Source organism: Mangifera indica, chromosome 4 (genome assembly GCF_011075055.1).
Source record: "Mangifera indica cultivar Alphonso chromosome 4, CATAS_Mindica_2.1, whole genome shotgun sequence".
Classification (NCBI taxonomy): Eukaryota; Viridiplantae; Streptophyta; class Magnoliopsida; order Sapindales; family Anacardiaceae; genus Mangifera; species Mangifera indica.
Window position 1 is genome coordinate 21,043,671 of NC_058140.1, and position 20,667 is coordinate 21,064,337.

The 20,667-nt window shown below is 34.2% G+C and overlaps 3 protein-coding genes and 1 pseudogene across 5 annotated transcripts; 2 read left to right on the plus strand and 2 right to left on the minus strand.

The window, feature by feature from the left end:
• Positions 1-948: 948 nt before the first annotated feature.
• LOC123214384 (cation/H(+) antiporter 28-like) lies at positions 949-4,491 on the plus strand. Its single transcript, XM_044634122.1, has 4 exons — positions 949-1,110; positions 1,205-2,195; positions 2,371-2,957; positions 3,886-4,491. The coding sequence occupies exons 1-4, from the start codon at positions 949-951 to the stop codon at positions 4,489-4,491; spliced, it is 2,346 nt and encodes a 781-aa protein (XP_044490057.1).
• Positions 4,492-5,190: 699 nt separating this feature from the next.
• On the minus strand, positions 5,191-7,391 carry LOC123213163 (DNA-directed RNA polymerases II, IV and V subunit 11-like). The gene is made up of 5 exons (XM_044632541.1): positions 7,231-7,391; positions 7,043-7,132; positions 6,863-6,941; positions 6,007-6,102; positions 5,191-5,460 (listed from the first exon to the last, which is right to left on the minus strand). The coding sequence occupies exons 1-5, from the start codon at positions 7,281-7,283 to the stop codon at positions 5,428-5,430; spliced, it is 351 nt and encodes a 116-aa protein (XP_044488476.1). The 5' UTR covers positions 7,284-7,391; the 3' UTR covers positions 5,191-5,427.
• Positions 7,392-9,307: 1,916 nt separating this feature from the next.
• On the plus strand, positions 9,308-15,680 carry LOC123213943. 3 transcript variants are annotated; one of them, XR_006501781.1, is made up of 14 exons: positions 9,314-9,524; positions 9,719-10,085; positions 10,667-10,844; positions 10,916-10,965; positions 11,331-11,423; positions 11,503-11,591; positions 11,683-11,761; positions 12,034-12,116; positions 12,855-12,933; positions 13,095-13,821; positions 14,133-14,213; positions 14,333-14,957; positions 15,114-15,486; positions 15,570-15,680. XR_006501781.1 is itself a non-coding variant. In XM_044633582.1 (13 exons), the coding sequence occupies exons 1-13, from the start codon at positions 9,493-9,495 to the stop codon at positions 15,253-15,255; spliced, it is 2,625 nt and encodes an 874-aa protein (XP_044489517.1). In that variant the 5' UTR covers positions 9,314-9,492; the 3' UTR covers positions 15,256-15,680. The 3 variants fall into 3 exon arrangements, 2 of the variants coding, with proteins under 2 accessions (XP_044489518.1, XP_044489517.1); XM_044633582.1 differs by having other exon boundaries at positions 15,114-15,680; XM_044633583.1 differs by lacking the exon at positions 14,133-14,213 and having other exon boundaries at positions 9,308-9,524; positions 15,114-15,680.
• Positions 15,681-16,380: 700 nt separating this feature from the next.
• LOC123214385 lies at positions 16,381-19,877 on the minus strand (annotated as a pseudogene).
• Positions 19,878-20,667: the final 790 nt, after the last annotated feature.

The window sequence follows — 20,667 nt, forward strand, 5'->3', positions numbered from 1 at the left end:
AGGCACAGGAAGAGTAGTGACAAACTGATTTGGTGGACTTGCATCGATGTTTTCATCAAGAAATGGATTTTATGTAGGCATCCCCTTTGATTATTTACATAATATGATACATTTAAATTTTAATATAATGAATCTAGACATTCATAAAAATTAAATATCATATCATCTCATACTTTTTAATATAAAATAATTTTATAATCACATAAAGATAACTAAAAAAGATGAAATTATACAAGATAATTTTGTAATTACTTAAAAGTAATAATTCATAATAATAGAAATATAAAAAATAGTGTTACAATAAGGTAAAAATAATTTATAGAGACAAAATATGATTCCGTGATGATAAGAGAAGAAAATGACATGTCAAGGCAATAAATTTGGATAGAATAATTTCTATTACATATAATGATATATTTAATTACTGATTTCGTAATTAATTGGTTGTTCTAATGGTGGATTGATTCTTCTGTAATAAAGAATTATTATTGGTTTATATGATATTTTTCACTGAATTTTTATGTTGATGAAAATATACAAGTTTCTGGAAAAGAAAATGATAAGAACGCTCTTGAAAGAGTCAAGGAGTTTGTGTATGTCAGTAATGAAGATTAATGATGCACTTTCTATCTTCTCTCTACTGATGATCTTGTTTAGTAATTTTGCTCTCTTCATGAGCCCCAATCTTCACCATTACATGGCCTAGTCACCTTAACTTGCTCCTCCAATTTCTCCTCACTCAAAGGCTCAAAGCAATCAATAAGAACCGTTAATTTATCTCACAGTGGCACCCAAAAGAAAAATAATAAAAATAAGAGAAAAAAACTGCAAAGAAATAGTTTTGACATTGATCATCAGCCAAACTTTTCCATTTCTTTGGAAAAATAATATCACAAACGTCTCCACATTCGGGACGGAAACGACTGTGAAGAAAAAGAAAAGAGAAACATGGCAGGTAAAGGTAAGAAATGTAAGGATTTTGTACGCATAACATTGGCCAATAATGGCTCAGGAAAAGTTCTGGGTCTCATGTTGGCGTTTATTTTGAGCAATCTTGCACATCACCTTCTGAAGCCTGTATATCAACCTCGTATAGCTTCTGATATCATTGTAAGTTTCCCATCTTAGCTCTGTATTTTTCATGTTCTGGGTAGTTTTGTCTTTGCATTTTAGTTAATGATTTGATCTTTGTGGGATGATGCAGATTGGGCTGGTTCTAGGCAGCATAAAAAAGATTCGTGACTCGTTTGAGGCAGAAGTGATAATGACAATCGATTTTATAGTAGAATTTGGCATGATTTTCTACATGTTTGTGTTGGGATTGGAGATGGATTTCTATGTGATTCTAAAACGACCCACTCGAGGTGCTATTGTGGCCTATTCCGGGATGATTTCTACATTCATTTTATCTTGCAGCATAACCCCATTTCTTCATTATGCAAAGACTCCAAGTATTGACTTTACCCTTTGCCTGGCATTCATTGCAGCAGGCAGTGGCTCTCATATACTGTCTAGAGTCATAACAAGTCTCAAGATAGGCAAGTCTGATATAGGAAAACTTGGAATGGCTGCAGGAGTTCATGCTGATATGGTTTCAATGCTTATGATTTGCTTGGCAAGTATTTTTTTCCCAAGACTAGCAACTTTTGAAGATAGCATTAAAGCATATGTCACAAAGGGTGCTGCACTCATCATCCAGTCAGTTTTTGCTGCAAAAGTTTCACCAGTTTTCATGAACTGGATCAACAATGAAAACCCTGAAGGCAAAGCCATGAAAGGCACACATCTTGTGCTGTCACTGGCCTTCATGGTGTTTGTATGCAGCTGCTCTCCATGGTATGGTTACAGCTCCATTCTTAGTGCATTTATGGCTGGGATTTTTTTCCCTTCCGAAGGGAGAATCTCAAAGTGGACAGTGGGAAAAATCAATTACTTGTTAAGCACTGTTTATTATCCTATTTTCTTCTTTTGGGTGGGTTACCATGCTCGTCTTGATAGATTTGAAGCTGCCAATTTAGGCACCTGGGCAAGGTTCTTCATGCTTATAGCCATAAATATAGTTGGGAAAGTTACTGGAACAGTCATCTGTGGATTTCTGTTAGGTTTTCGTTTGCCTGAGTCTGTTGCACTGGGGCTTTTGTTGACTGCAAAGGGCCATTTTGCTATTTTCTTGGCTGTCCTTTCCTTTGCTGTAAGTTTCCAAAACCTTTGATTTATACAAATTCTTAGGCATTATAACATCTGTTACATTTTTTTCTTTGGAAGAGATTGAATTTTCAAATTTTCTTGCTGAAATTATTGAACTATCGGCTTTTTTGGATTAAACTTTTATGTCCTGCAACCAAATGCAGCATTTAGGTCTAATCACAGCTACAACAAACGCTATAATTGTGATTTGCATCTTCCTCTCCGTTGTGCACACCCCATTTGTGGTGAGGCATATCATTGAACGAGCAAGGAAACGTGCACCAACTCGGCGGATGGCATTGCAGGGGCTTGACCCATCACAGCAGCTGAGAATTTTGCTTTGTCTACATGGCCCTCATAATCTGGCTTCTACTATCAACTTCATTGAAATTTCTCGAGGGCCAGCTAACCCTGGAATCATGGTTTATGTTACTGACTTGATCGAACTCACAGACCAGATCGCTGCTACGCTTGTGCATCAAGAAGGAGCGTTGGAGTCTGTGGACACAGTGACTGTGACGGACAAGGCGGTGATGGAAATGAGAGAAGAAATCACCAGGGGAGTCCAATCTTATGTGGATGAAAATGGTGAAGGTATCACACTCAAACGAATGCTTGCTCTGTCATCTTTCGGTGGCATGCCACAAGATATCTGCGTTATCGGTGAAGACCTCATGGTTTCTCTCATAGTCTTGCCATTTCATAAAAGACAACAGCCTGATGGTACATTAGACGCCGGCCATCCTGGCTTCCGGTATGTCAACCGTAAGGTAATTCGCAAAATTTTATCCAATTGTCTCTTTTTCTTATCGAAAGAACTAAAGTTTGTTGTTTTCTGGATCTCTCACGTTTTTCTGTATAATAGTCAAACTTCAATATCCGTTATCAATAAATTTATATGTACCTATTTTAAGTATATAAATATATACACATTTATATGTATTATCATGTGATTAGATGATTTTAAATTAAGAATAAAATAATAACCAATCATATAATGACACATATGAGTGTGTATACATTTGTATATCTAAATTAGATACACATAATATTACTCATTTGTTATACTAAACTTTGACTAGTTGTGTTTAAAACAAAACTAATAATACCAAACGTGTTTTTTATAATATTAATTACTATTAAATGTATTATACTAAAAATAATATATATAAAAATAATGATATATTAATATATAATTTGATAATTAAAATAATATTATTATTTATATATATAGTTTTATTAATCAAACTAGTTATATTGATTTTAAAACAAAACAAAACCGTTTTAATTATATATGTTTAATACTTTGATAACAAAATCTAAAAATTTGATTTCCTTAAAAAGAAATTTTGAAAATCAATACTTTTAGTTAGTGTTATATTAACAAAATTTGAAGGGACTGAACTCTTATATTTAATTATTAAAAGAATTGAATTTTTATATTATTATATAGAAATGATCAAATTTTTAATATTTTTTATTAAAGAATATAAAGAAGCATAATTAGAATTGGTTATTACATTTTATTTTAAAATAGCGTAATTAGTTTAATATATTAAAATTTTAATTATTTCAATGGAAAAATTCAAAAGTTTGTTCTCTTAACGGGGAAATTTAAAATTCTGCCAGTTATCTGCAAAGTGTTGTCATCCTAAGAAAATATTCAATTTTTTATTAATTTTTTCTTGTTCCAAACAGCTGCTGAGGAATTCATCATGTTCAATAGGGATCCTGGTGGACAGAGGGCTTGGACAGATGGGAAAAAAGTCACCAACACAAACACCAATGAATGTGGCAGTGATATTTATAGGAGGAAGGGATGACAGAGAGGCATTGGCATACGCAGGAAGAGTGGCAAGGCATCGGGGAGTAAGACTGACAGTGATAAGATTCCTACTAGACAATTCAGAGAACTCACAGAGAAGTTTTCACAGAGACAACACAGCTGAGTATGAAGAAGAGATGAAGCTTGATGATGAAGCATTTGCAGAGTTTTATGAGAGACATGTAGCTGGAGGGCATGTGGCTTACAAGGAAAAGCACATGGCAAATTCTGCAGAAACATATGAAACACTGAGGTCACTTGAAGGCCAATATGCACTCATAATTGTAGGGAGAGGAGGGAGAGTGAACTCAACTTTGACTGCAGGAATGAATGATTGGCAACAATGTCCAGAATTGGGACCAGTTGGGGATGTTCTCTCTGGCTCAGATTTTTCAGTCAGTACTTCGGTTTTGATCATAAAACAACATGACACTAAAGGAGGGCTTGATGGACTTGATGAAGACTTCTCTATCATGTAAATATAAATATACATATATATGAAATGACTTTAGGACCACAATTACCATAGGCAGATTGTAGAATTCTACTCGTTAATTAGAAAACGGACAGAAATTAACCATGTACTCTAAAAAGAAAAATGGAGAAAGAAGAAGTATGTTGCAAGAAGGCAAATAATACAATAGAGCTTTTTTACTTTTTTAATTTCTCTTATTTTATCTGGAAATTCTATACATTAACAATCTTTTAACTTTTTATTAAGTTTTTTTTTTTTTTAATTTGATCTCTAAATGTTTGTATACTCGTTGTTAATAAATAAAATATGACTGGTGAATGATTTTATTTTAAAATTAAAGCTTTAAACAGTTGATTGATTTTTTGAATCGATTAGGCAAGAAGAAAGATGCAGAGAAACTGATCAGTTTTGTGAGAATTTGACTTATATTTAGCTTTTAGGATGCATGTTATAAAGTTAATATGCATATTAGTTTACCTGAAACTAGGGGTGGACTCAAGCCACACTCAAGTTGAACTTATGCAAAAACTCTAACTCGGCAGTTTAATTCAAGTTCTTCAGCTTATTAATGTTTGCACACAAAAGCTCCGTTCGAAACGCCCAAAACGAGGGTTAAGTTAGTGATGCAAAATTTAAGCCCCGAAAGATAGCTCAAGAGTTATGGATAAATAAAAAAAAAGAAGCTTTGAGAAGAGGCATGAGGTGGATCAAACAAGTGGAATCTCATGTTACATTAATGTTCATAAAATAAGAAACTAAAGGTGGTTCAACAATCTGCAAATTTTTGCTGTATTCAGGATGCCAATTTGTGCTGTCAAAACCTCTTGTTACACCACGCATTCATCACTCAAAACATTAGTTCATTACAATAACAAGAATTTCTTAACTTCTGTCCAGCACCAAGGACCAAACTTTTAAACAACTGCTGAAGAAATGTACATTAATAGTCTCTTGAATGCTTTGCAGCCTCAGCCTACAAACAGATACACTTAGAAAAGTAAGAAATCAAGTTAAAATACGCTTGTGTCCCTAGCAACACATACACAGAAACTAGAAAGTGTAGCAGGGCTTAACTCTTCCAATTAGAATAATATTACGAATTTTGTGCCAGGCATCTGGAACACACTTCGATAACAACTTACTGAGAACCAACTTTAATAAGCACAGAAGACAAATAATGTCTATTGACAAACATTCACCACAAGTTCCCAATCACACTCACCATTATATAACGCCCTGATAAAACACTTCAAAAACAACTGAAGTGCACCCATATTCAACACACCAATGTCAACTAAACACCAAACTATTGAATCACAATCCAAGACACATTTTCTATAAGAATGTATCAAGTACTTTATAAATAAAAGAGTGACCAAATGCAAAAAGTTATGCCCACCATAGAATTTATTGGCGAATGACAAATTTTCTGAAGATCATGACAACATTTTAATAGCATCAAAGAAGGATGCTTAAAGTTAAATGATTAAAAGAAGACCAAAAAAGAGAGATGCCACACCTCAAATGCACTTTTCAGTGTGTCAAGTTCCCTATCGAGGTCATTTATAGCCTGGTTATATGCCTGCATTGGTGAAGACTGGCTTGTGGTGTGAATCTACAAAATTACATCAAATAAGTTATGAAACCAGAATTTAGTAAATCAAAGCCAATGTCATAACCATACATGGGCAAATTTAGCCAAAAAGGGCGCTGCAAGCCATTAATCACAAAGTCAATAGAAATCCCATTCTCAAAAAGCATATATCTATGTATTCATTCCATAATTTAATATTTGTTCATTAGACCTCCAATATATCAATTCAACCAAATAATAAAATTCTCAAACCGTTAACCAAGCTAGTCTAAAAATTCTCATTTGGACAAAAACTTTTAAATAGGTTATTTTTTTCCTCATTCAGCCTATTATAGAACACAGTCAAACAATATCTGAATTCTTCAAACTGAGATGTGCAACCACATGAAGCATTATACAATTGTACACAAATAACCAAAAAGCAAATTCCAGCAAGCACACGATGGCAATATAGATCTTAGCTTATTAATTCTTTCATTTCTACTAAAATCCTTCTGAAACTTTCAAAACAAATACTGTTATCTTACAAAGCATTGCCCAAACATTATCAATCTTTTATAACTCACACAAGCATGCACTCTCCAGATAAAGTTTCCTGAACCCCAAATTCTGAAAACAATGGTTTCAAATAAAAACAACAAACCTGGAAGATAATTGCCCGATTACAATCAGCATCTAATATGCAATTGAGCCATTAAAAACATACATACTTAGAGTTAAGTCAGGCTAGACTGACAAAAACAAACACATAAAATTAAAAAATAATAACAAAAATACTAACCCTAACAATGATTTTGTACTGAAGAGGGTGAGGGAGCTTGTAACCAGCGAATAACACATTCTCATCTCTATGTAATTGCCTAATCATCATTAAACAAAAAGATTAATTAGGATTTAATCAAGTCTCAAATAGCAAAAAAAAAAAGCAGAGGTAAGAAATATAAACAAACTGAAAAAGTACATGCGAAGAATGTTGCCGATAGTGTGCTCTTCTCTCTCAATAGTAAACGACGCTGCATTGATAATCTTCGTGTCTCTCTCGTAAGAAACCCTAAGATGAAAATTTTCAGAAAACAGAAGCAACACAAAAATAAAATAACAAATACCGTGAGCCCGATAGAAGAGTGTTTCAGAGAGGCCTTAGATTACTTTTTGGTTCCTTCGGGGACGACGAATCGTTCGTAACGATCGGGGGCATTCATGGCTTTTTCTCTGTTTTCTCCACTCTCTCATAGAAGCTCCCAGCTCTGAAGATCTTAATCTCAGCCGGCGCAGCCACGTTTACACCAAAATTTGGTGGGTAAAATTATTTGCTAAAAAAAAAATTGGTGGGCAAAATGCCTTGATTCGGTGTCGTTTTTCGGTCTTCAACCTAAAGGATTCGTAGACATAGAGGTAATTATTTTCATCCGATAGTTTTAATATAAATCATTTGGACCCAAAAGTTTCATAAAATAAATAAGTATATCTATTATTGTCTTGCTTTTGAAACCCAAGTCTTTGACCATTTAAGAGTTTACAAAGCAATAAAAGATCCCCATTATACATAACTTTTTTGTGTTTTTATTGAGGTAAGATTTATTTAAAGGTGTTATAATTTGATTATATTTTTTTCACATATAGTATACCATTAAAATTATATATATTTAATTTTAAATATTTAATTTAATATTTTTACTAATATATAATTTTATTATTAAATATTATATTATTTTTAATTTAAAATAGTTTAATTACGATATAAAGTGGATATTCAATTGCCCAAAACTTTGTTCAAAATATAAATTATAATAGGCCATATAATGCCAATTTAACTCTATCCTTCTTACTTATACTGTTCAGCAACTGCGAAACTCATTGATGCTGACAAATCAGTGACGTTATATTCAAACAAAGAGTGGATCACATTGTCTCGCCCAGTGCTTTGCCTATATACACTTTTTCACTCTATATGATGCAAATAATACATTTTCACCCAAAATTAAAGCATGTTAAACAAAATTAATATTGTAATAGTAAAATATTAATTTAATTTTCCATTAATTTTGAAAAAGAAAAACTCTTTTATAAATCAGATCCAAACATCTTTAATATAATAATTTAACTCTTACAAAAATTTGAAAACCAAGAATTAGTTTATAAAATATTTTGAAAACTCTAGCCATTAATATCATATATTTACGACCAGCATGATCATCCCACCTTCTCTTACTTTGTGTTATTAGTTGTTGACAACAACTTTAACGGATCAATTTGTCGATGACTCAATTGATTTTAGGTTATTATCGACAATAGTTTGAATCTAACAAACCAAAGAAAAATATAGAGTGAAAGGAAACAAAACAAAAGAAAAGAGGAAAAGGTAGAGATAATCGGTGATCTAAAACTAGGAAGAGAGAAAAAAAAAAAAGATGAAAGCAAAAATAAATAAGTTATTATGCAATTTTAATATTTAAAGTTTTTTTTTTTAAATTTTTGTTAGTTTAGGGTTATACGGTAATTATAAGAACAATAATAAAATAATATATTTTACTTATTGGCATAACTTTTTTTTTGTATTTATAAAATTTGATTTTAGATTAAAAAATGTTATTTATGTTATCAAAATAGTGAATAACTGGTTTTAGGCCAAAACTCAAGTGGGAAAATGTAATTTACTTTCAAACTCAGTAAGTGAGAGGAAGAGCAAGAAAACAACTTTTGATTAACTGCAATTTTCTCCCAATCATTTATTTTAAATTCCTTTGTGGTGTTAAAATTTCTCCTTTTCCATAATAAATACATCAATATTATTTTATTTCTATCAACCAAGCTCTATAATTATTTTTATATATTAATTAATCTAAATATAATATTATTTTATATATATTAATTTTCATTATAATCCATATTTAAAGTAATTATGTAATTTTAATTAAAAAATTAACCGATCAATCGCACCCTTTTAAGACTTCGTTAAAAATTTATCGATCTCCACAGTAACTTAAAAATAGGTGGCCTACAAGAAAAAAACTGAGAGATCCTATTTTATAACTTTTGAGTAGCAAGTTACTGGGCTAAATTCAAACTTAGATCTACACGTCAGTTTCTCATTGGTCACTGTTTTATCGAGAGTCAGAGCCCAACTGCCCAAACGACACCGCTTTTTGAAAGAAACACAGCGACCAAACTGAATCACACACGTTACAGGGAGAGACAGAAAGAGAGAAAGAGAGAAAGAGAGACATGGCCGCGTAGGCGATTACTTTGAAAGAAAATAAAAAAGAAAAAGAAAAAGGAAAAAAAATATTTTATTTTTATTTATCTTTTAAATATATATATATTTTTAAGCGCGAGTCGAGCGATCTCTAAATCTAAATTCTAAAAATTTCTATTCTCCCCAAAATCACTGACTCGCTCAACTCACTCACTATGGCCTTTCACGTTGCTTGCCCAATTACATGGTATTATTATTTTTAATTTTTATTACAATTTATGCTCTCTAAATAAAAATAGATAAAGCTCTCTCTCCATTTCTCTCCCTTCTTCGTTTTTCTGCTCTCTCGCTCGCGAGCTCTTTATTCAAATAACGAGCTCTCTCTATGCTGTTGTTGTTGTTTTTTTTTTTTTAAATTTTGGTGGTGTTTGTTTTTTGTAGCAAGCGAATTTGCTTTTGCACTCTAGGGTTTACGCGGAGCGTTCAGAGTGCAAAGGCGCGGAGCGACTTCCTACACGAGGTCGTTTTGTTGGAGCGGTTTTTGGACGATCCTTGGGGCGAGATTAGGGTTTCGAAAGAGGGGAGTACGGTTCAGGTCAGCGTTCCTGAGCTTCCGCAACCTCCGCCGCAGCCGCAGCCGCAGTCGCAGTCGCTCGTTGTCGATGGAATTTCTGCTGCAGATGCCGCTGATGAGGCCGCTGCCGCCGTGTCCGCGCAGACTAAGCGTGTGGCTTTGCAACGCAAGGCCGCCGCGGCCATGGTTGCTGCCGAGGATTATGCCAGACGGTTCGAGTCCGGTGATATTGCGGTTGGGTTCTTTCATATTGCTGTTGTCAAGTGTTTATTGTATTCTGTTTTTGCTGGTTATTTTTAACTTTCGTTAATAGTTGAAATTTTGGTTTGGGATTTTGAAATTCAGCTTAATCTTAATGGTTGATTATATAGTTTATTTTTTAATCGTATATTTACATGTGTGTGTCAGGATTTTAGTTTACTCATCTATGATAATGAGTTTAGTGTGTTTGTGTTTTTTGTATAATGGGTGTTCTATTTTTTCTCCTCAATTTATGTTACATTTTTGAAAGTTTGTTGCAGGAGGGCATGGTGATTTTGTTGATTTCTCACTACTATAACTATTTTATCAAATTAATGTGGATTTGTTGAGCTTATGCTATGAAATTTTGTGTTATTTAATTAATTGGTTATAGTTGGGTTTTTTGTCTTCCAAAAACTGTGCAAAAGTGTTTGCTTAAATGTTTTCTTCATGAATATTTTCTACACCAACTTGCAAATTGGGGAAGGTTTTGCTGGCTTGCCATCTTGTTAGTTCAGTATATTGTCTCTGCATTTGTCAATTCCACAAATCACTCATTTCTTTCCTTCGTACAGCTTGCCTCAAAAGATGTTGCTGGAGAAGAACAGGGCCAGTCAAACGTGAACATAATGTGCAGGCTTTGCTTTGTGGGTGAAAATGAAGGAAGTGAAAGAGCAAGGAGGATGCTTTCATGCAAAAGTTGTGGCAAGAAGTACCATAGGAACTGCTTGAAAAACTGGGCAAGAAATAGAGGTATTATATAATGTCCCCAAAATTATAATGCTGCAATTTAATAGTTTTCTCATATCGGGCTTCATTTGTAGAATTATTTCATTGGAGTTCTTGGAAGTGCCCTTCTTGCCGAACTTGTGAGGTACTTCAGCATATGGTAGTTTTACTAGCATTCTTATTTCTTTTTTGTGTGTGAAAGATCAATTGAATGCTTCATTCTTTCACACTGTAACCCTATTCTGATGATTGCCATTTGCCAATTTGTCATAGACCTGGCATCTATCTGCCATTTGTTTTTGCTAATCCTTTCTGCTCAAAAGTTGCAGAGAATCCGGATATTTCTGTTTTTTATCAGTTAAAAAGAAACAACTGTCTACTCCATAAATTTAATGTTTGATATATTATCTGAATCTATAATGTTGTTAGCAGAGTTGGTTTTAGTTTTCTTACCTGTGTTATCATCAAATTTAGTTGCACTTACACTTCAAATTTATCTTCTTTCTTTAGATTTGTCGACGAACTGGGGATCCAAATAAGTTTATGTTCTGTAGAAGATGTGATGGTGCTTATCATTGTTACTGTCAGCATCCTCCTCACAAGGTTGTGTCCGTTTCTCATGTCTGAGCTTTGTACCCAGTTAAAATAACAAGATTTATTTATTTGTTTTTGGATGGTGTAGAATGTTAGTTCTGGACCGTATTTGTGCCCAAAGCATACAAGGTGTCATAGCTGTGGATCCAATGTCCCAGGAAATGGCCTAAGCGTGCGGTAATGATGAATTTTCATTACTTATCTTCGGTATATCTGGTGACTCCTATTATCAGCAGGCCAGTTTATCATTTCTTTTTTAATCTTACAGGTGGTTTCTGGGATACACTTGTTGTGATGCTTGTGGAAGATTGTTTGTGAAGGGTAATTACTGCCCTGTTTGTTTGAAGGTATAATATTTCTTGAGGAATGTTGATCTTCTTCTTATTGTCTTTATTTATTTTATCTATTTGTTTGGCTGTTGTGCTGGTTGCACATTTTAGTGATGCCATCAATCGAATTCCTTGGATAGCATGCATTTTCAATCTGTTATCTCATCTTTTTTTCTCTCTCTTTTGATATAAATATGTAAGGGTGTGTAACATATAACTTTATGTCTATTTTAAATACTTTTTTATGAATGAGTTTGACTACATGCTCTGACCTAACCATTACCGTGTAGGTTTATAGAGACTCAGAATCAACACCGATGGTTTGCTGTGATGTTTGCCTGCGCTGGGTGCACTGCCAATGTGATGGAATCAGGTTTGTTGCTGCTTTGTTAATTGATGAACACATCGGGATTATTTCTACCACTTTGTCTTGTGTTTATGTGAGATTTTGGGGTAGATTTGAGACCTTTTCTTTTGATTCCATTTGTGTTGATGTGATTATACATTTCTGTGGTAGATACTTGTGTGCACGATAGTCAACTTTTTACCAATACTATTTGATTTCTCATAAATACTTTACAGTATACGTTGGGTCATGGTTGATTAATTCTTTGTCTCTCTCCCCAATTTTCGATGTAGCTATTTAGGGTCTCTTTAGCTTGGGTAAGTATATATAAATGTTCTTATGCAGTAATATGCATATTAAAGTTTCCTTAAAATAAAAAAGAGCTAGGGTAGGCATAATCCACTCACTGCCCGAGGTTGTCACCATTGTAGGCTAGCTGTGTTTTGAAGCACTCCTGGAATTGGCTGTTTTACTTGCATGGCTTTCATTTTAGCAAAGACTAATTCACCTTGGGGCAATTCTGGTTCTTTTGACTTGGTGGAGTAGCTTGATTGTTTTGGTCAAACAGGAACATAGAAGCTCTTGCATGAATCCATGTTTATGGTTTATCTGTTGGTTGTGCTGAAGTACAGGTGGCTAAGCATTTGCTTTGACTTCTTCCTTAGTGTAACATTTTTTTTTTTGAAGTTACCATTTTGACTGCTTCAAACTAGTTTGTACCTTTTAGATATGAGACGTTTATTCTGTAAAAAACTTGTTTTGCAGTGACGAAAGGTATCTACAATTCCAAGTAGATGGGAATCTACAGTATAAATGTCCCACATGTCGTGGGGAATGCTACCAGGTTTGTTTATTGTAATGTTGTTTCTCTATCTCTTTCAGCAGCAAGGAGTAGCAGTAGGTTTCTTTTTAGAATGTTGAACTTGACACTTATTTCTTTATTTTCTCTTTAGCTTTTTTGCCCTTTTTTTCTCCTAAATCTTATAATTTAATCTACATTGCTAGGTCAGGGATCTTGAGGATGCTGTTCGTGAGCTTTGGAGAAGAAAAGATATGGCTGATAAAGATCTAATTGCTAGCTTGAGGGCTGCTGCAGGGTTGCCTACTGAAGATGAAATATTTTCCATCTCACCATATTCTGACGATGATGAAAATGTTCATACGGTACTAAAGAATGAATCTGGACGTTCCTTGAAGCTCTCTCTCAAAGGATCAGTTGATAATTCACCCAAAAAGGCGAAGGAATATGGAAAGAAATGGTCAAATAAGAAGTATCCCACTAGAAAAGGATATCATATGCCCTTGGAAAGTAGAACTGAACCACAGGAGAGTTATGAAGAACAACATGATGCTCTATCTCTGGGGCAAAGCTTGCTTGATGGCATGCAGTCTCCTAAAAATGAAGGACCAAATATATCTTCTTCTGTTGCTGGGGTTGTAAGTCATCCTGAAGGAGTATGCTCTGTCAATCAACCAGGGGTTTTGAAACACAAATTTGTGGATGAGGTGATGGTGAGTGATGAAGATAAGATATCCAGAGTAAAATTCAAGAGTAATAAAACCCATGATTTGGACAGTGGAGATGATTCTGGAAAACATGGTAACAAGCCTAAGGCTGTAAAGGCAAAGAAATTAGTTATAAATCTAGGTGCACGAAAAATAAATGTTACCAACTCCCCTCGATCTGATGCTTCAAGCTGCCAAAAGGAACAAGATGTAACAACCACAAATGGTAATGTTTTTTCTTTTTTGGTCCCAAGTTATTTGTATTTTAGGTAGAGATGGGCGATTTTTCAAGAGTTATCAATATAAAGGGAGTACTGATTGATTATTAAATATATTAGGCTTATATTTATTTAGTTCAAAGCTTAGACTTAAGTTTTATTATTTACACTTTTTTGTGGTTAAAAGAAACTGTGTTGGATGTAACCTGTTAGTTTCAGATCCTCTCTTTGAAAACAATCATTTAGTTCTCATTAGTTGATTAATGGTACTCTTGTTCTCTCCTGGGTAAATGGCTGATGACTTCTTACTCATGAGCAGGCACTGAAGATACAAGCCTGCAGAAAACCAATAGTAAGTTTGTGCTGGATAGACGTGATGGCAGTGCTAAATCTGGCAATGGTAAAAATTAGGTTTCAAGATCAATTTGTTTTGTGGGCTTTTGTCTTTGCATGTAACTACTACTTGAGATTTAATTTGGAGCTGCTGTTATTAAATTCATTTATTTCTTCAATTTGCAGGAGAGAGAGTTGATCATACTGGCCACTCAAGAGGTTTGAAGATTCAAGGAAGAGATGGAAATGTGATCAAATTTGGAAAAGTTAGGCAAGAAATTTCTGAATCAAACACAACAACTGGGAGTGGTTGTGGTACTGATGGATCTGAACCAGAGAACATGCGTCTATCATTAGGAAAAAGAAACAAAGATGGAAGCAGGGCTGCAGCTGGGCCTGGTGGTGAGGTTGCCTATCTAAGAGGTGATAAGCTTTCAGGGAAGCAATTAGAAGGCAGATCTGATGCACTTGGGGGTAGCAATGATGATACGCCAATTTTGCATTCATTACCAAAGGATTTTAAGCCTTCACTGAAGCTTAAATTCAGGAAACCAAGTCTTGAAAATCAAAATTCACAGGCTTCTCAGCTTGATGAAGAAAAGAGTTCAGTTAAGGGCCAACGGTCAAAAAGAAAGAGACCATCATCACCCTTCACAGACAAATACTTATTTAATGAAGATGAAGATGCTTCACAGTCAAATCAAGACAGTTTAATGGATGAGATGATGGATGCGAACTGGATTTTAAAAAAATTGGGTAAAGATGCTATTGGAAAGAGAGTTGAAGTTCAGCAGTCATCTGACAATTCATGGTGAGTATTTTTCTTGGAAACTTTGGAACACATTGATAAGAAAGAGATTAAAAAGTCTATGTGGCTTTTTCTATTATGTTAATCTCATGGTTTAATTCTGTATTATATTTTTAGTGCATGGGCAGTCTACTAACTCTTATTGTTTTGTTAATCCAGGCATAAGGGGATGGTTACTGACACCATTGAAGGTACTTCCTCATTATCTGTCACATTAGATGATGGTAGAGTGAAGACTTTGGAACTTGGGAAGCAAGGGGTTAGGTTTGTTTCTCAAAAGCAGAAGAGGTCAAAAACTTGAAGGGTTGATCTTGTGTTCTATAATTGATTATCTCATCTGGAGACCTTTTTTTCTTCTAACAGATGAAGAGGCAGATGTCCATCTCTCCTCCCAGACCCCAAAAAATTCAAATTCTATTTTTCTGGTTGCTTATGGTGCTGGCCAATTATGCGTTGCAGAAATGCTCTCACATTGGAGCTGATATATTCTCACGAAGAACTTTATTCTGTTTCTGTCTGGATTTGATTCCAGGTGAAGGAACACTATCCCCGCTTTCTTTCTTTGGTTGCTATTTATTCAAACATATTTAAAGGCGTACTTTATTCAAAATGTAGGTGTTAATGGATTCCATATTTAGGTATCAATCTAGTGAAAAAGGGTGCTGCTGATGGATACTTTGTGTACAGCACATTTTATGTGACAATTAAAGTGTTTGAATTCCAACATTATATGTACTTATATTTCAATTGTTTCAAGCCCACATCAGGCGTTGACCCAGTTAAGGGCCGGTTTGGGTCAGATCAAAGTATCAACATTGTTAAAAAATTTTCATTTTCCTTCTACTATTAAATTTGATTGGATTGATTTAGTAGATGAATTGCAACCCGGTGTGATTCGTCCGATTTGACTGCAGGTCAATCTGGTATAATAATTAATATTAAATTAAAACTTTACCCGGTTCAGGTTGATCATCGAGACTCAGTTGAACCAATGGAAACGGCCTAGGCTTCGTAGCACTGGTTCAATTTATTAGTTATGGTTTTAGGAGCTTGGAATACTCCTCTACCAGGGGCATTTTCAGGATTGCAAGCTTCATTTCTGTGTGTATCAGTGTCCATATTACAGTCGGTATGATTGTGCTTATTTTTTTGGGGCTTCCATTCTTAGAAATGCTGAAAGAATTCATAAATTTATTTATTTATCTGGAATCCGGGAGGAAACTGCACGTCGCTTGGCATCGGCCAAAGCACACCTAACACTCGCAGGGAAAAGTGTCATTCGGCCTCTGCATTTACCAGACCTGCCTTCAACAACGGGCAGAGAGCTATATCGTTGAATGCCATCAACATCTTTATGCGCAGCCTGCATGCAACAATGGAAACATATTTCGAGTTGGAGGTATTTCAATATGAAAAACAAATAAAGTAGAAAAAATGGCATCTGTATTCAAAGAAAATTGTCAATTCTGGGCCTTGAAAAATTCTGTAATAATAGCAGTGAATTTGATCTGGCTAACTTACCTCAAATATACTGTTTAACTTGAACAAATTAATCTCAAGTTTGAGCTTCAACTTGACAAACTTTCAGTAACACTGTATATCAGCTCGAATTGGATGTTACAGGTTCAATTCAAGCTTGAGCTGATCTCAAACTTGACTTAATTCGAAATCAAATCCATCCCTAGCAAGAACCTTGGAATAGTAGAAAAAAATATTTGACAGGAGAAATTATTGAGCTCAAGTAGTGATGGCATATACTGTTGATGGAATTATACAGGTAGAGGTGGCAAGTCTAGTAAAAGCCAAAATCCAACACAATCTTCCGAGTCCAAGTCATCTTGAATGGCAAGGAAATGCAAGCCTTTACAGGCCTCCTTAGCTGTTCCCAAGCTTCAGCTTCACTTGTTGTAACAGGGTTTTTTTTTTTTTTTTAATTTATAACTAGCATAAATACAACGAGTCGAAATTCCTATGGAGGGAATCAGGGAAGCTCGTGCAGTGTCAGCTTCGATTGAACAGACTTCCGGTCCATTCATTCAAGCTGCAATAGCAACATGTAATGGTTTAATATTCATTTCATGCTTTATAATAATATATTTTCATGAGAGATGCAGATGGTAAATTTCGAAAGTAGTCAACAATATTCCGAAAAAAAAAGAAGCTTTGAGCTGGTGATTAGTGAAAGCTAATTCAAAATTTCAGCATTGAAGTAATAGCTCTTTTCTACCAAAGCGGAACCCAATCTATGTTCTATTGTGTTTAGGGTTGAATTCTATTCAAACTATATAAGCTTGAATCAAACGAACTGAGTTTGAGTAAAAAATTGGCTTCATTTTTATAAAACAAATTGAGTTTAAACTGATTTGAATATTCAAATTTTAGTTGATTCAAATCAAATTCAAAATAAAATTGTTTTTTAGTGAGTTCAAGTCTCAATTAGTCAATTTATTACCACTAAAACAAGAACCCTAACTATGTTTTATTGTATGTAGGATTGGAGTCGATTCAAATTATTTGAGTTCAAATTGAATCAGTTGAGTTCAAGCTAATGATTGAATTCGTTTTTATAAAAAAAAGTTAAGTTCAAACTAATTTTAATATTCGATTTCAAACCAGTTTGGATCAAATTCAAAGTAAAATTATTTTCAAACTGAATTTAAATCTCAACTCATCATTTAAACCAATCTTGAGTTAACTCTTTCGAATTCGAATTACTCCCGCACTGTCCTTGTTCAGACCCAGTCTGGATCGAATCCAGCCGTAAATGTGTTTAGTAGAACTAGACAAAAGAAAAAATTGTGGACTAACAAGTATTTTCGCGATAGAACTAATCCTTAAAACTCTATAAACACCTGATCTGAACAGAATTAAGCACCTAATCTACAGTTCATAGATAAAGGGGAAACGCATAAAGACCTGCTAATGGTTTTGCACGTGAAGTTGCAACGGCAAGTCCTGGAATAAAAGTTTTTTCATCAACTTCAATCCCCAGTAAATCCAAATCTGGACTTGCACCAAACACGAATCTTGTCTCTAAGGATGAGACCTCCTCTCTGACAACTGAGGACGAGAAGAAAGTAAAGTTAGTGTTATGAAACCCTGAGGAAACAAATAGCAAAGATGCACAAACAGTTAACGCAGAAATGCAAATATTTACATGAAAACTCAATATAGAAAAAAATCACAGGAAGATGATATAGAAAATTCCACTACAAATGAAGAAGGGATATTTTTGGTTCTCCCTATCTGAGTTCTTATATTAGCTCACTCTATTTTGCATCAAATACTCTCACTTGCCACTTGTATAAGGAAACCTTATACTTGACACATATACTCGTTAATTGTATTTTCACAGCAAGTCATATCAGCATTCCTGTAGATCATTCTAGTCTATAGGTTGCACTCGCTTTGATTGACTACACTAACAAGCGGGAAGAGTCTTAATTGTTACATATACTTAATTGTATTCATAAAGGTTGAAAATTCACCATTCAAATCCACACTTCTTTAATTTGAGTCACCATCAACACATGGTAAGGGCTACGGAAATCTTATTTAAAAATAACTTATAACCCTCTTAGATACAGATGGATACCCAAAAAATTAACTTGACAAATCCTGTTATTGCTCACCATTTCCCTATTCAGATTTTAACTTCAAACACGATGTTTGTGCAGGTTTATTAATGAAAAATGAATACATAAGTGAGATGCCATTTGGTTAAAAACCTGAACATTATTCTCGTATCAGCCAATAAAGATTTTAGCACCTGAAAAAGGCAACTGAACAAATGCCCATTTCTCTCCATGTAAGTTCTCAGGGTGTTCCATTGGGAAAGGATTATCCTATACCAAAAGTGGTTTAGACCCTTTCTGAAATCCAGGATGTCATTAATATACTGTCTCAAAGCGTTCATCCAACCACGAAAGTAAAGGTATGCACTGAAAAAAAAGGACAATTCAACAACTAAATAGCAAAAAACTTGAAGACTAGATCAAAAGTTTCAGCATTATGTTCATGCTAAAGAGCAGATCTCCATGAAATACCATTCGGCGCTGAATTCAATTCAGGCGATTTATCGGCTCAAACAAACAATTCAACTTTGGATTTGATCTAGAGCTGGCTCAAACTTGAATGTCCAGATCCATGAGCTCAAATTCGAGTTAGAGCAGCTCGGATGGAATCCAGCCCAGCCATGCTTCTCCAAATGGCAGTTAACATAGCCATTCACTGACACTTTTACCTGGAATTAGCTTAATGTTAAGCTCTTCACGTGCTTTTGTTATTATAGTTTGCATCTGTGACTTGTAAACCAAAAACAAAGCAATAAAAAATGGTTAAAAACTAACTTTACATAAAAATATAAAACAAAGAGAAAATTTAAGCACGTTTTGATTTTTTTATATACTAAAAATTACCATAAAATTCACCTGAAGAAGCGGATTTTCTCAGCTATTGGAACTTCAAGCTCCTCAATTATGTTCTCAATAGCCGCCTTTAAAGTGATACTATTAATCACATTATTAGAAAAGTACTTTGTATGTTGAAGTTAAAGTGAATCATCACATACAACAAGCTCCCATAACTTTTTCCCTCTTATGTCAAGAATTGGCCTGGAACAAAAGTCCAGCTCCCATTCTGTGATGCTCTCGGGATCGGTTTCTGGACCAAGATTGCACAGTTCCTGAGTCGAGTCATCTTCAAAATCTTCAGTTTCAACTTCAGCTTCTGTGGGCACTGAAACTGACCCCTCTGACACTGATGATTTTGGTCGAAAATGGTGAATTTTTGGCGGGGTTTTCGCCAAGAAAGCGAAAAATATTTTGGTTTGTTTTTTAAAAGAAGTGATTTGGAGATGGGTTTGAGAGACTTAAGGGTTGAGTTACTCGTTCTTGTGGGATTGTTGAGGCTTAAAGTAGCCATTGAAGAAGCTGTAGAAAGTGGTGATAATGAACATGTAGTTTGTTTTGTTATATTTTAACCACCACAACATAAATGATCCCATCAGTACGGTATAATGAGCCGAGCTCCAAAAGAATCTCCGTGGCCAAAGCCCATGATATCGATCTCTAAATATGGGTTTGATCTGTGCTTGGATCTTAGCAAAATTTAGTTTTATATCAATTGAAATCTAAAATAGTCAAATAGAGCTTCAGAGGTCAAAACTTGGACTCGTTTAGAAAATAATTTAGCTTAGAGATGTGATTTGAACTAATTCGCATTTAAAAATTTATATTAGTTTGAACTCGATCTATTTATTAAAAAACCAAATCTTTAGTTCATATTTAACTTGTTCTATTCGATTTTAAATAACTCAAATATAATCTAATCGTAAATATACATTTGTAAAATCTTTACATATATTATTATTATTTCCATAGGCTTTAAAAAAAATTGTATTTCCATCACTTTGAAAAGGGTTTATATTACCAATTCTAAGCGAAGCATATTATAATATAAAATAATTAGTTTGAGATTAAATTTGACTTATGTAATCTTAACAATATCACAAAAAAGATAAAAACAGTTGTTTGAGAAAAAGAAAAAAAAAACTTGACATGTTTAAGATAAACAGTGATCCAAATCTGGCCTGGCTCAGATTGCATCCACTCTTGGGTATAGTATTTTCAGATATTTTTAAAAGATAAATTCAAAATTAAACTTATATGGAGCTAAAATATGTTAAACTAGTCGTCCCAAAGCACGGCCCAAT

Excerpts from the sequence above, each read along its gene's own strand:
- LOC123213163 (XM_044632541.1), bottom strand. The coding sequence starts at position 7,283 with ATGAATGCCCCCGATCGTTACGAACGATTCGTCGTCCCCGAAGGAACC. Across the intron at positions 7,133-7,230 it reads GTCCCCGAAGGAACCAAAAA|GGTTTCTTACGAGAGAGACA; the intron begins GTAATCTAAGGC and ends TTTTCATCTTAG. Across the intron at positions 5,461-6,006 it reads CACTGAAAAGTGCATTTGAG|GCTGAGGCTGCAAAGCATTC; the intron begins GTGTGGCATCTC and ends ATCTGTTTGTAG.
- LOC123213943 (XM_044633582.1), top strand. The coding sequence starts at position 9,493 with ATGGCCTTTCACGTTGCTTGCCCAATTACATG. Across the intron at positions 10,086-10,666 it reads TCGAGTCCGGTGATATTGCG|CTTGCCTCAAAAGATGTTGC; the intron begins GTTGGGTTCTTT and ends TCCTTCGTACAG. Across the intron at positions 13,822-14,132 it reads AGATGTAACAACCACAAATG|GCACTGAAGATACAAGCCTG; the intron begins GTAATGTTTTTT and ends ACTCATGAGCAG.
- LOC123214384 (XM_044634122.1), top strand. The coding sequence starts at position 949 with ATGGCAGGTAAAGGTAAGAAATGTAAGGATTTTGTACGCATAACATTG. Across the intron at positions 2,196-2,370 it reads TGTCCTTTCCTTTGCTGTAA|CTACAACAAACGCTATAATT; the intron begins GTTTCCAAAACC and ends GTCTAATCACAG. Across the intron at positions 2,958-3,885 it reads TCCGGTATGTCAACCGTAAG|CTGCTGAGGAATTCATCATG; the intron begins GTAATTCGCAAA and ends TGTTCCAAACAG.